General features: G+C 37.3%; 1 protein-coding gene across 1 annotated transcript in view; it reads right to left on the bottom strand.

Annotated features, from left to right (window-relative positions):
• The window catches only part of GABBR2 (gamma-aminobutyric acid type B receptor subunit 2), a 476938-nt gene that overhangs the window by 146348 nt on the left and 316627 nt on the right, over positions 1–13963 (bottom strand). The window contains exon 12 of the mRNA XM_051609256.1: positions 2908–3015. Coding sequence (XP_051465216.1) covers positions 2908–3015 — 108 coding nt within the window. The remainder of the gene's footprint in view (positions 1–2907; positions 3016–13963) is intronic.

Below are 13963 nucleotides of genomic sequence, written 5' to 3'. Positions count from 1 at the left end.
ATGGTGTATTATTATTTAAAATTTTCTCACAAGGAGAGAGTAATCCACTCATGTCTTCACAAAGCCATGTTGTCCATTAAAAGTTTGGAAGTAAGCTTGCCCTATCTGATTAAGACAGACTTGAAGGCATGGAGACTCGAAGATCTGAAGATCTAAGTCACTTATTGTCTTCTTCTCTCCCTTACTTAATAACGACTTCCATGAAATTAATGAACCAATGTTTTTCATTGCTTGAAAATTTTTCCTCTTAAAATATCCAGGATGACAGGCAAAAGTGGTATACCTAATGCAGGTGGAAACTGAAACAACCACAGATTAATAGGATCCACAATACTTTTGGAATTTTGGAACTGGGTACTCCTGCTATTTGCGTACCCTGGTATTCCTGTACGCCTGTACCCGTCTGGATGCAGTCCTGTGCAATGTGCTCTAGGTGATCCTGCTTTAGTGGGGGAGAGGGACTAGATGATCTCTAGAGATCCCTTCCAACTCTGACAATTCCGTGATTTTGTGAAATGTCAGTCTGCTCTGTCATGACACATCTAATTAAAAAAACATTAATGTGCTTTTTCACGCAGCACCACCTTTGTGTACGTGTCAGTCTAGGTATTGTCTGTGAAAATTTCTATTGTTTATGCTTCCACAGTTACCAAATGCTTTGTCTGTAAACTACACTTGCTGAAATCGGTATGGAATACAATTGGAAAACTGAATACACCTTCTTGTAAGACATAAGTAAAGAATGCCATGTTTTTGATCAGCTCTTAAAAACAGTTTTATCTATCCTGGCAAATCAAAGACAGAAAATGTATGAGTAGTAAGCATTTATCATGGGTCTCTAATTTGGTTTGCATTAAGGAAACTGTTGTCTTTTATGATTCATGCTTGTGTTCTGGAATGAGATATCCAAATAAGGAAACCAAGATAATTCTGTGAAACAGTCATTCTTTAAAGTTTACAGAACAAGATGCATTGTTTACTTAATTCCAGAATATTGAATAAGGTGCCATAATTGCCCTGACATTTCCAGCACCACTCAGAGTGAAGCATCTCATTGGTCAGCACCCAGATGTCTGAAAGTTTATCTCCCTTATGCTGGTCAGTGTCTTTTAACTGATCTTCAACCATTCTTAATATCCAGATGGGAATAACAATTGCAATTTTCAGTTGTTGTTGGACTTGTTGAAGAACAGGCACTATATAAAAGTTGAGGATCATGTTTAATTAACAGACAATGAAATTTCATGTTGAGTAGCAACTAGAAGCTCTTACATTAAATGTTTTTTAAAAAAGAATAAAGCAAATATAGTATTTAGTGATAGACCACTGAAGTACTTGTTCACTCCTATTTGGAATAGTATGTATTAGAGAAATCATAAAATTCTCAAGATAATAAAGGTTTTTAAGGAAACATTTTTGTGTGTTCTACCAGCATTATCTTTTGTAACTTCACTAATTTATGAAGATTTGTATCAATATAGCTGAAAGCATCTCCGCAATATAAAAACTCATTTTTCAGGAAGGCAAAATACTGGCTCAGCTCTGAGTGAAAAGTTTTTAATACAGGACGATCCTTGAAAAATATACATTTGACTCTGGTAGTATAAACTGATGTATTATAGTGGGATCTTTGCACGGATGCAGAAAGGGTGGTCTCCATTTCCCTCCATCCAGAGTATTCCATTTCTGGAACAGAAATTTATTATAATCTTACCTGATTTTAAGAGATATGTCATTTAGTATTTGGGATTTAACTAATAAATATTTAAGCAAACCTGACATGACTAACTAGTAGAGGGAAGGACTCGGTGGTTGTGTTTTTAAGGCGTCAGCATGCTCGCGCCAGTTCCAGCTGTAGCATGTACTGCCTTAATAACATAAGACATAGGAACTGAGGTAATTCTCTGTCTATCTAAAGCCCAAACCTTTTTAAGAACAGGTGTGTCTTGTGCCTACAGCAGTTCCCTAACTGTTGCAACTGTATAAACAATAACAGTTCTAACAAAAAACCCCAAACAAACTACAGTTCTTCCAGGAGCACACACAGAGGGAAACAGAGGAATCTGATGAGGTTTTGGGATATCATTCTACTTATTTTGGGTGTAAGTGACTCTTTACTACTTATTAGAATAAAACTATTTAGCTGTGTATAGGATTTGCATTTGGCACTATTTCTCACCCTATAATCATATTTTTCCTCTGTTCAATGTACATTTTTAAATGTTTTTTTTTCCATCAAAATTATTTCTGTTCATTGGTTTTCCCATTTTTAAGAAAAAACCTATGATTAAAAGCACTTCATGTGTGAAACAAAGCTCCATGAGAAAAATATGAAAAGAACATTACAAACATGAAGTGTTGTGCTACTCCTAAGCTGAGCCCAACTGTTTACAGAAAATGTTCTGCACCAAATATGTCAGAGGTGACCACTGGGGTTCAATTCTGATCAATACTAGAGTCAGGTTATGTAATTTCCATCAAAACTAGAAATAGAAAGCTGTATAAGCATTATTGTCTCTTGCCTCCTCCTACCAACCCATCAGAAACTTACGTGTAATACCTCTATTCCAAACAGACAGATACAGAAAACATTTCATAACTGCTGTGAATTTACCAGAAAACCACCTCTGGATGCTGAATCAACTTAACAGATAAGAGTGAGAATATGAATTTACTTTGAAAGTTTACAGCCATCTCCACAATGTCATTAAAAATACTGAAGTGCTGTTTCTCAACTCCAACTCTCAGAGAATAAAAATGAGACCAGGACAGCCCCAATATCAAACCATTCAGGATCTTTGCACACATGAACAGAGTCGGCTCAAGTATGGTCATCTGGGAAAGGCAGCAAAACAGTTCAAAAACTATATTAACAGGGCAACGAGAAAAGAGTTTACTGCCTCTCACCTTTTTCTTCATTTTTACATTTTTGAAAATTGCATGAACCCTCCATGTTTTTGCAAACATTGCTCCAAATGCAGTTGTGTATCCCACTGTGAGAATCCATGTTCGAACCTAAAAATATATATATATAAAAGACAAAGTCATTTAATTTTCAGTAGACAATGTGGATATAATTTCAGTCAACATTTTCCTCAAGACTTTAAGAAAAAAATACTCATTTCAGAATTGTCTCATTCATTGCTTTTTTCCTTTTTTTTCTCCTCTCTCCATCCCTTCTCCAAGTATAAGAAATCTGGATGCTGAATTAACAATCTCTTCTATACATAAAAACACAACTCTCTCTGTTACAATACACTGCATTTTTTGTTTTTTTCACTTTTATTGTGTTCTGTGCAGACAGAGGAAGGAACTGTTGGAGAACAACAAGACAGACTATAAAAACTACCCAGGGAGCTATTATTAGCAACAATGTTTTGGACATAAATTAATAGAGAAGTAGAGATATTATTCAGACAAAAAAAAAGGAAATTGTACTATGTGAGGTATATATGACTTAATGCAGGCCGTGAGCATTCTGGAAAGATAAGAAAAACTGATTTAAACTATCCTATAGGGGAAAATGGCAAGACAGGACCATAGTCTGGTGGGCAGGGGACAAGATCCAGATCAAAGATAATACCTGCAATAGGGGTCTAGAAGAAAGCAGATGGTGAGCTTACACAGAGCGATAGAGTAATGGGACCATGAGCTGGCCTCACCTTTACATAGACTTATCTAGACACTTTCCTTCTAGTGAGCTTCCCAGAAAAACCAAATCAAAACAAACCAAAATGAAACAAACCACAAAATATCAAAATACTTTTAGACTAAAAAAGACATGAAGTCTTTAGACTAAAAACTAGAATTACTTATTTTGTCATAGAAAAATCTCAAACTGATCAGGGAAGACAGAAACCAAGTTACAAAAGCTTTTTTTTTGTGCAATTCCCAACCTGCTTATAGCATCCTTGTAGGTAGGCCCTCAATTTCAGACTTGGTTTCAACTCTTTCAGGGTTGCAGCAATCTCTGCACAACCCCCTCTTAAGTCCTTGGAAGTTTTACTTTTCATTGCCCTGGAGGTCTGGCTGTCTGAAAGCTTTTCTGGTCTGCATAGTCTATTCTCTTCCCCAAAGAGGGACCGGAGACTATAGAGCGTAGCAGGTGGAAGACCGTGCAAGAGGCACAACAGGGAGCTGGAAGCCTATAGCCAAACCTGAGAGCTTGAGAAATCACAAGGAGGAGGAACAATCTCCTACTCCCTCTAGAGATTCCTCCACCTGGGATGGCTGTCAAAAAGGAAGATTGCACAAAAGTCAATAAAGAAGCAAAAATAAAATGCACTGTGCATTGCAGATGGAAAAACTGGAGGAGAGAAAATGGCTAAAGACAGGGGAGGCAGAGCAAGAAAAGAGGGAAACAAGCCTTCTTTTGGCCATGTGGACCATGCATCCTTGGCCAGTAGAGCTCTTTTTTGATACAAACACAAGCTGATTTATGGAAACACAAATATTCTGGAAAAGGATTAAAAAATAATAATAAAAAATTATTGGATGACCTAAAGGCAATGTTTTTTCATTTAAAAGGAGCCTGGTTTCATACCTGACATCTAGGGAGTTTGAGATTTTTAATTTGTAACTTGCATATTGATGAGAAACTAAGTGCTGTAGTACAATGCAAAACTTGGTATCTAAGATCATTACTAGGAATAATCTAAATGTTTCACGACTAAATATGTGTTACCTAGTTTTTGCCTTTCCAAGCATCTTTGAAATTTTCATTTTTGTATTCAAACCATCATCTACTCCCTCTCCCCCCCAGTTCTTCTGCAGAATTGAAAGTCTGGTTTTTAGTATTAGTTACTGGGTATCGAGGTAGGAAAAAACAACAAAAAAAAGATGGCTTACTCAAAAAATGTTGATAAAGCAGTAAGAGACATGAAATTACTACAGTTCCTTAAACTAACTAAAGAAAGAGGATTTTTATAGTCAATAATAGTGAATCAGTGAGAGAATGTATACACAGAGCAGGCACCTTGGGGTTTAGCAGAGGAATGTATACAAATGGACACCCAAAGCTGCCTGAGAGGGTATATGCCCAAAAATTGGTAACACTGTGCACCATGCAGTGACAAACACCTCGAGTGCTCAAGTGTGAACTTGGAGGGTGCTGTCTCACTGGCATGGGCACTACAAGGTTAGAAAGATACGGGATGGGTGTCTACAGGGGAACCTGTACCCCAGAAGAAAAGATGTGCTGGTAACCCACGTGTCCTATGAGCAGCAGGTGTCTGCATGCAACTCAGAGTGTGTGTTTGTTAGAAAACACTGGGATTACCTATAAAAGACTGTTCAGATATATGTATGTATATATTAACATTTTATTAGCATTTAAAGTGCTTTATGTATTGCATTGCTGATATTGACCCTAAATATATTGATTGCTGTTTAATGTTGATATTAATAAAATCAGCAAACTGACTGTGATTAGATTCAAACCACATGAGCTATGCCACTTTGTGACTTTCTTGAATGCGATACCGAAAAAGAAATTCATAACCAAAATAAATGGAAAAAGATATTTAGAGCAGCAAAGTGATATTAACTTTAATGTTTTTTCAAGTCTTTGCTCATTATCTATTATCATACATTATGCTAATAGCATGAGAGGAGCTACAGTTAAATCAACTCTGAGTGATTTCAAAAAAACATTTCATATCAACAGGTTCATATCAGCCAGTTACATCTTTTTTTTTGACTGCACATCAACTGAGCTGTGATAACCATTCTTAGCATTCAATCTTTTTGCTGCTATTAATAAGTATTCAGCTCTTTTGTGTACAGTTTAGTGATATATTTGGCAAACAGATACATGGTATTTTCATGTCTCTAATAAGACTGTTTTGTTCTCACTGAAACAGTAATTGCCTGTTAGGAATAGTAATAAATTCAATTATCCTCACAATATGTTTCAAACTAGATAGTCAGAAAGATGTTATTTCTAGCATGTTTGATTCAAAAACTTCTATGTATTCCTGATCTGGATTATGGAAATTAGAATAATGTAACTATTGCCTATATTGGAAACATTCTTAAACATACCAGATTTTATCAAAATGTGATAGCTGCTGTTAAGAATAAGATGGTAAGTTTAAGATTAAAATAAATCTTTAATGTTGAAGAAAAAGTTCCTTGAACTTTTCAGCTATAATTCATTAATGCAGCCAGGAAAATGATAAATCTAGAAAACAGAAAAAGCCTCTCAAATTCATATATCTGCCCATCTATCTTCCTAAATGTATTACACCTCCAAATCCCAGTCATTTGAAAGACCATGATAAAAATAACACAAATAATTGGGGAGCATGACCATGATGTTCTACAATCAATCAGTAATTCTCTGATGTCAAAAGTTTTCAATTATGCATTTTGACAGTAGAGGTAAAGGAAGATCAGCCTCCTGCCAGTACCCAGCAAATGAGCAGAAAATGCACCTTTTGTGAAGACGGGAAACTTGCATCAAAATCCCTACTCCAAACGAGACACAAAACTTGAAGACAACCCTTCCTATAGAAGGATACTTTGTAAAGATAAGTTATTGTTTATTTTTTTCTTAAAAGGTTAGGTCATTGCAAAATTCCTCACGCCTTCCCTGAATTTTATGCTATACTTTCAAGTATCTGCTTATATTTCTTAATTACCTCTTTTTTTTTTTTTTTTTTAATAACATGTTTTGACTAATTTAATATCTCCTACTTTTGTTTTTGTTGGTTTTGTATCATTCAAAGTCCACTTGAAAGTGTCAGAGGAGATAATATTGTATGGTATTCAACAATCAAGCATACCTATGCAGATGCTAACAGGCAATGACCTAGTTCCCTTTTCTTTATACTTCCTATGCTATTTTGGTTTAGGGTCTATTTTTGAAAATACTATGTATGCACTCATTATTGGAATGCATGCTTTTTATAAATTACTTGATAGAAGCTCTTACAGGTGCATTACCTTTGATAGCTGAGTAAGCTAGAAATAATTTATTTAGTAGACAACACAGCTGATGACCAAAAAATACTGGAAGTTTCTCCACAAAAAAACACCATTCTGGGTAATTTTCCAGACTTGTAACAGATATGGTTGTTATTCAAAAGAAACAAAAAATCACCTTTGTAAAATATTAATGTTTAAACAACAGTTGTACAGCGCAGCTAGAGTGTCACTGCATTTATCACAGAATCATAGAATTGTTTTGTTTGGAAGAGACCTTTAAGATCATCAAGTTCAACCATTAATCCAGCACTGCCAAGTTCATTACTAAAGCATGTCCCTAACTAAGCACCGTATCTACAAATCTTTTAAATATCTCCAGGGATGGTGACTCAACCACTTCCCTGGGCAGCCTGTTCCAGTGTCTGACAACCCTTTCAGTCACAGAATAAGCACTGATAGCTTAACAGCCTTATATAAAGTTACTTCCATTTGAATTATATTTCCTCTCAGCATTTAGCTGGCTAGCCTACATTTTGAATGATGCTATTTGATATCTTCACACAAATCTCTCTGCACCTTTCCCATCATCTCGTTATGTGAATGGCAAAGTGGTTGCTATTTATATATTTGTGTAATATACCTACAAAAATATTTTATGTTACAACTCATCAATAATAAAAGAAGCCATCTCATTTTGAACAATAACTTAGTTAGAGGAAATTAGGAAGTCATGAAAGCATCAAAAACATCCTCAACAAAGAAGTAAAAGTCTCTCCTTGTTTATATATTTCAAGAATGAAGTTTACAAACAAACCCACTGGTTTTGCTACTCTTACCTTTCACATAAACAACATTATTTACATTTATTTAAAATAATTTATTTCAATACACTTAAAATTCTATATAAAGTTATAAAATAAGGTTATCTTGGAAAACAGACTGAATTGATGAAAGGTAAAAAGATTTCACTTTTAAAAAAGTTGCATTATTTCCCCATGTTTGACCACTACTGCATATGCATTCAGAAGACCACAAAGTCATGAACTGACAAGGAATGCCTGGGAAAGTACTGAGCTCAGGAAAGCAATAATAAACATTTCCAATGCAGCTGATCAAGAAATTGATGGTTTTTACTCCTCTATTAAGTTGAATGAAAAAACCCAAACAAAACAACAAAAAACCCCCCACAAGTTTCTGAACTGAATATACTGCGCATGGTCTATTTTGTACTGCAGCTTTAAATTTGCTATACTAATCCAGTCTGCCAGTATCAAGCAAACAGCAAGAAGATGGGTTTAAAGACTCAGAATGATGAATAAAGAAAACTAAATATCAGTACAAAGAACTTTCAAGTGTTGGATGAAAAACTGCAAACACCACCTGTCCAGGTGACTTTTTTTTTTTCCCAAGTTATTTGAATAGGATAGGGAAACAATTTCGTTCTTTAACAATTTATTCTTCAGTTAGCAAAATATTTAGATTATGTTCTTGCAGAGGAATCACTCAGATTTAAGATTCTCAAAAGGACCATTTTTATCACTTCAAGACCTTAAATGTAATGATTTATTCTAAATAAAACTTTCTAATCTTTCATAGGACTTGACACTCCAGAAACTCTTAGTTTACGAAACTCAGGCTGATTCATTTTGGGAATATCCATAATTATCCAGTTTTGCACATGCACCAGGTTGGAAGCTGCAGTGCCCACAAGGGTTAAGCTGCAGCTGAACATCAGTGCTGAGCAGCTTGGTGGCTTCTTAGTATTAGACTTAGGCACTTAAAAGTGACAAACATGAGAATAAACTATGCTGTTGGTTTAGCCCTGGAGAGCATAATTATATTTAAGGAGAAAATTTTGATTTCTGTGGTCTGCTCATGAGTTGAAAATTAAGCACTTTTATTTTTCTTGGCAAATGGGGGACTTAGAGGATAATTGTGATGGACAAAAGTGTGTCATCTCAACAAGTTTTCACCAGTGCTTGATCCTGCTTCTATTAACCATGGCAAAATCCCCACACAGGCAGGCCTCAAAGAATGAGTTAATCCGTTTGAATTATACTTTTCTCATTTATATCACAGAATCAATTTTTATTTTACACACTGTGTTGGTTTTGGCTAGAATAGAGTTCATTTTCTTCATAGTAGCTTGTATGGGGCTATGTTTGGGATTTGTGCTGAAAATAGTGTTGATAATACTGGGAATTAGTAGCTGTTGCTGAACAGTGCTCACACAGGGTGCTTACACCACCACCAATGAGGAGGCTGCTGGTGCACAAGAAGCTGGGACGGAACACAGCCCAGACAGCTGACCCCAGCTGACCAAAGGGAAATCCCATTCCATATGACATGCTCAGCATATGAAGCTGAGGAAGAAGAAGTAAGGGGGGGACATGTTCGGAGTTATGGTGTTTGTCTTCCCAAGTGACCATTATGTATCACACACAGAATAACACACAGAATAGTCATGCTTGGAAAGGACCTCTGAGATCAGAGTCCAACCATAAAAACCCACAAACACACAACCCACAACCTCAGCCACTAGAGCATGCCCTGAAGTTCTGCATCTACACATTTTTTTAATACAGCCAAGGATGGTGACTTAACCGCCTCCCTGTGCAGGCTGTTCCAGTGCCTGACCACTCTTTCAGTAAATAAATTCTTCCTAATGTCTGATCTAAACCTCCCCTGATGCAACTTCAGGCCATTTCCTCTTGTTCTGTCATTATTCACTTTGGAGAAGAGGCCAACACCCACCTCCCTACAACCTCCTTTCAGGTAGTTGTAGAGGGAAATGAGGTCTCCCCTCAGCCTCCTCTCCTCCAAACTCAACATCCCTAGTTCCTTCAGCAACTCCTACTATGACTTGTTCTCTAGACCCTTCATCAGCTTGGTGGCTCTTCTCTGGACATTCTCCAGCACCTCAATGTTCTCCTGTAGTGAGGGGCCAGGAACTGAACACAGTTCACTTGAGGTGCGGCCTCACCAGTACCAAGTACATGGGCACTGGTGGAGCTCGGCTGTCCTGAGGATGACTGAACACGGGCCTGCCCATGGGAAGCAGTGCATGAATTCCTTGTGCACACAGCTTTGCTTTACCCATTAAACTGTCTTTATCTTAACCCACGAGTTTTCTTACTTTTACCCTTCTAATTCTAATCCCCGTCCCACCAGGGAGGAGTAACGAAGTAGCTACCTGGGGCTGGGGTTAAACCATGACACACGTTTATGACTTTAAACTCATTCTTTAGAACTTGTGTGGCACCAGCACGTTCTTGTAAAATGTAAGTAGCAGTAACATTAGATAATAGAATCCTGCTGTTTTCACATAAATTAAGTACAGTATTTCTTCACATGCTGTGAGATCTCCTGTAGTGATCTTTTCATATATTGCAGACCATTATTCAGAATTAATCCATGGGCAGTGTGAAAGATACTACAATTGCTCCTGATTGTACAAGGGGGCTTTAAAATCTGGTTGCTGTCCTACTGAAAAAGAGGCAAAATGTTCTAAAAATATTACCTTCATAAATCTCTGGCAAGGTTGTGGCGCATTCGCATCAGCATATGAAATAATTTTGTATCAAGGATCTATTCAGCCTTGTAACTTTTGTCTCTACTGTTTGTAGTTTTGTTTTGTTTTTTTTTCCCCACAAAAATGTCATTCACTAAAATAGAAGCTGATCAGGCTCATGTTAAAATCAGTAAGTCAATTGCCTTTGAATTAAATAGGAGTGAGATCATGAGATCAGTCTCAGACTGGACTACAGTGAGGACAATTATGGAAGTGATTATACAGAAAAAAGGAGATTAAAATTAACAGCTAAACAATTAAGTAGGAAATAAACTAAAGAATACAAGCAAAATGAAAAGGGACAGACTAAAAATACAAACAAATGCTATGGCTTCCAGAGACAAAGAAATGGATTAGACATCCAAACTCTTTTGCAGTTCAGCAGGAGCTTAATGTCTGTCTGTTGCTTTTAAATTCCTGGTCAAAAGGAAACAATTTGAGGAAAAGAATTAGGCAAATATAAAGTCCAAAGCGGGCTGGGGCATAGAATGAGATACATTAGACCTATGGCAATGCCTGAAGAACATAATGTGCATAAATAAGAAGCACATAATCAACTACTAACCAAATATCAAGGCTAGATGCTATTAAGTAGCACACAATCTAGTCCAAATGGCTCTTGCCCATAGTACACCATGACAGACACAGCTTTGAGGTGGCCCTGCATAGACATTTTCCTTTTTGTTGGTTCCTTGAAAAATGGTTAAACAGAGAAAACTCAAAGTGACAAGGGAAGACAAAACAGAAACAAAGAAATAAACAGAGGGTTCATAAATCCTTTAACCATTTAACTGTTAAAGGCAAGTCCCAGCTTCCAGAGCTGCTCTCAGCCAGCTCCACAAATTTCAATTTTTAGCAAATAGCCCAAGATGCCCCTCACCCTGCAGCTTGTCCCTATCCCTAGGAATCCATCCATAACCTTTCACACCTGGGTTTTCCTACCTGCGTCTCATTGCAGTCTCTGTTTGATGTAGTTTTCAGGATGTCTCTCCCCCTTCTATCACCCTGCAATCCTCCCCTTGTGCAGGCTCAGGTGTTCCCAAGAAAAGATGCAATGTGAACCATGCAGTTCCACCTTCCCTAGCTGTTCTCTCAGTGGGGCATACATATGACTATGAAAAATTAGTAAAAAATAACAAAATCTGCCTTTTGTACTGCTACAAGACACAGAGTCAGATTTCAAATTTTCATAATCCATAATTAAGAATAATATTAGCAAAAAACATCTAAGAGCTTCTGAAGATCTGCATACATTTAAAGGTGAATAGTCACATTTAAAAGTACATCTTTGAAAAGATAAGGTCTATAACATCTACTGTTGCCATGAATATTCTCAGGATGTCTGACAGAAAAACAATGTCCAGACAGTCACACACACTGCAACAGGTAGCTTGACTTTACCAATGGATATCTCTACTGTTTTCTCCTCTCTCTCCCTTTCTGTCCCTCCACTCTATGCCACTGTTTGGTTCCTTCTCTGTGTAAAAAGTCTGTTCCCAAATGCTTGCATCATGCAGGTAGCAATTGTCTGAAATATGATAGCCTGAGCACAGCCTGGGAAGGAGGAGGGCACCATTGAATACCACAGGTGTGCAAAGCACTCTGTTTACTTTTTTTCAAGGCAAAACACCAAACAGGACTCAGTGAGATCACCAGGAATCACAGAGTACCCTCCTGGTTTTGGCAATGCATATCACTTATACTAATTGACAAGATAAAAAAAATAAAGCATGCTTAATTTTGTGACTGTACATTGCAAGACTTAGCTTCTCCTATCTTTGATGGAACACCTTTGAAGATCTCTAGAGCGTAAAGCAGATCAGAAGGCAATTGGTATCTCCAGAATAGAACTCTCCTAGAATGGCATGAATCCCATATTAAACTATTCCAAGTAGATGATTTGCGCCATCCCTATCACTCCAATCACCCAGTGCAGCACACTCTGTAGGAGAAAGTGCTGCTACACATCAGGACTATGAGGCCTAAGGAAAGGCAGAGCTGTTCAGTCTGCTACTACCTAATACACTGAGCCTTTCTGGTTGGAGACTATGGGCTTTTTACTGCAACCTGGAGTACTTAAACCAATCTTCTTTTCAGCCCCAACCTAATCAGTTATACTCAGAGAATATGGATATTTTATTTACAGCATTTTATTTACCTACTTGAGGGAGACGCATAACAGAGAAGAGACTAAGGTCCTCCTTTGGGCCATTTTATCCCATGGCAGTTCCAACTTGCAAAGACATTACTCATCTTAAATGTAAAGCACAACATTCTCAGTAGAACATATTACAGAAGTCTAAACGTTATGATCATATCTCTGATTATCTCTACTTTAAGTATCTCTATTTAGTATGTCAGCTTAAACTCTATTCATAGGGTATGTCACTGGCACTGCTAATTTTGAGCCTCTCTCTTCCATATAATGAATGCTTTCAATTATTTTTCCACTTGCTTGCATTTTTCCAGTTGGCATCACATCTTGTTTCACACCCTTACTTCTAACTTCTCTTTTGCTGTGATACCATGGTAATTCTGAGATTAAAAACAAAGATAGATCATTCTCATTTTCTCTCTCTCCCTCATATCTGAAGCACTTTCTACTTTGGCATAGAGAGCCATTTAATGAAACACTGTATTGCTTTTCCTTTTTCTGTACAAGCAATAAAGTTGCTATTAAGACAGACATGATCTAACAGTTCTATAATACACTGACCACTTCATCAGAATTCACTGCTTTGAAAAGATTTGATTCCATGTAGCTAGAGTTTCACAGTATGATAACTAATCTCTAATACTGACAAATAATTTATTACTAGATAATGCTACATTTTGTATTTTGAATTATTAACATAAGAACACAATTTTTTACTGTATTTAAATGTAATTATTGTTGTCCTGGTTTGAGCCAGGATAAAGCAAATTTTCTTTTTACTATTTTTTTTTTTTTCTTCAGTGAACTCTCTTTTAAGCAGCACACTTGCTCAAACTAGCCATAAATTTTCCAGCCAGTGAACTGATAATGCCCAAATGTTTATAGATACTGCTGAGAGACCAAGGACACTTTGCTCTACATGTCAGATTTGCTGCTTCAGACACTAACGGAGCAGAGGAGTCATATCTACAATCTTCCTGTAGGGAGGAGTGGACTAGACATACGGCAGAAGTGGTGAACTGAAGTATTCCATCCATATTTACATGGCTCTTGGTATAAATTCAGGGATCACAGAAGTCAACTCCCTTCTTTTTCCCTTTTCCTTCTCTTCCGTCCATGGCTGGTGCCCAGGGGGAACTCCATTATCCATCACTTTTGATCCCCAGGCCCGTGTGTTCCTGACCCTCACAACTCTCCCCTCAGCTCCTGTCTGCTCTGCCGCTCTCTCCGGCAGCTCCGGGACATTTCGGGGCTGCTCACAGCTCAGGAGATGCTGGGGGAGTTGCTGGGGGTGTGGGAGGTGATAGGGG

This window comes from Apus apus, chromosome 2 (assembly GCF_020740795.1).
Source record: "Apus apus isolate bApuApu2 chromosome 2, bApuApu2.pri.cur, whole genome shotgun sequence".
Taxonomy (NCBI): Eukaryota; Metazoa; Chordata; class Aves; order Apodiformes; family Apodidae; genus Apus; species Apus apus.
Note: the sequence above shows the minus strand (reverse complement) of the source record. Positions and strands in the feature narration are given on the sequence as shown.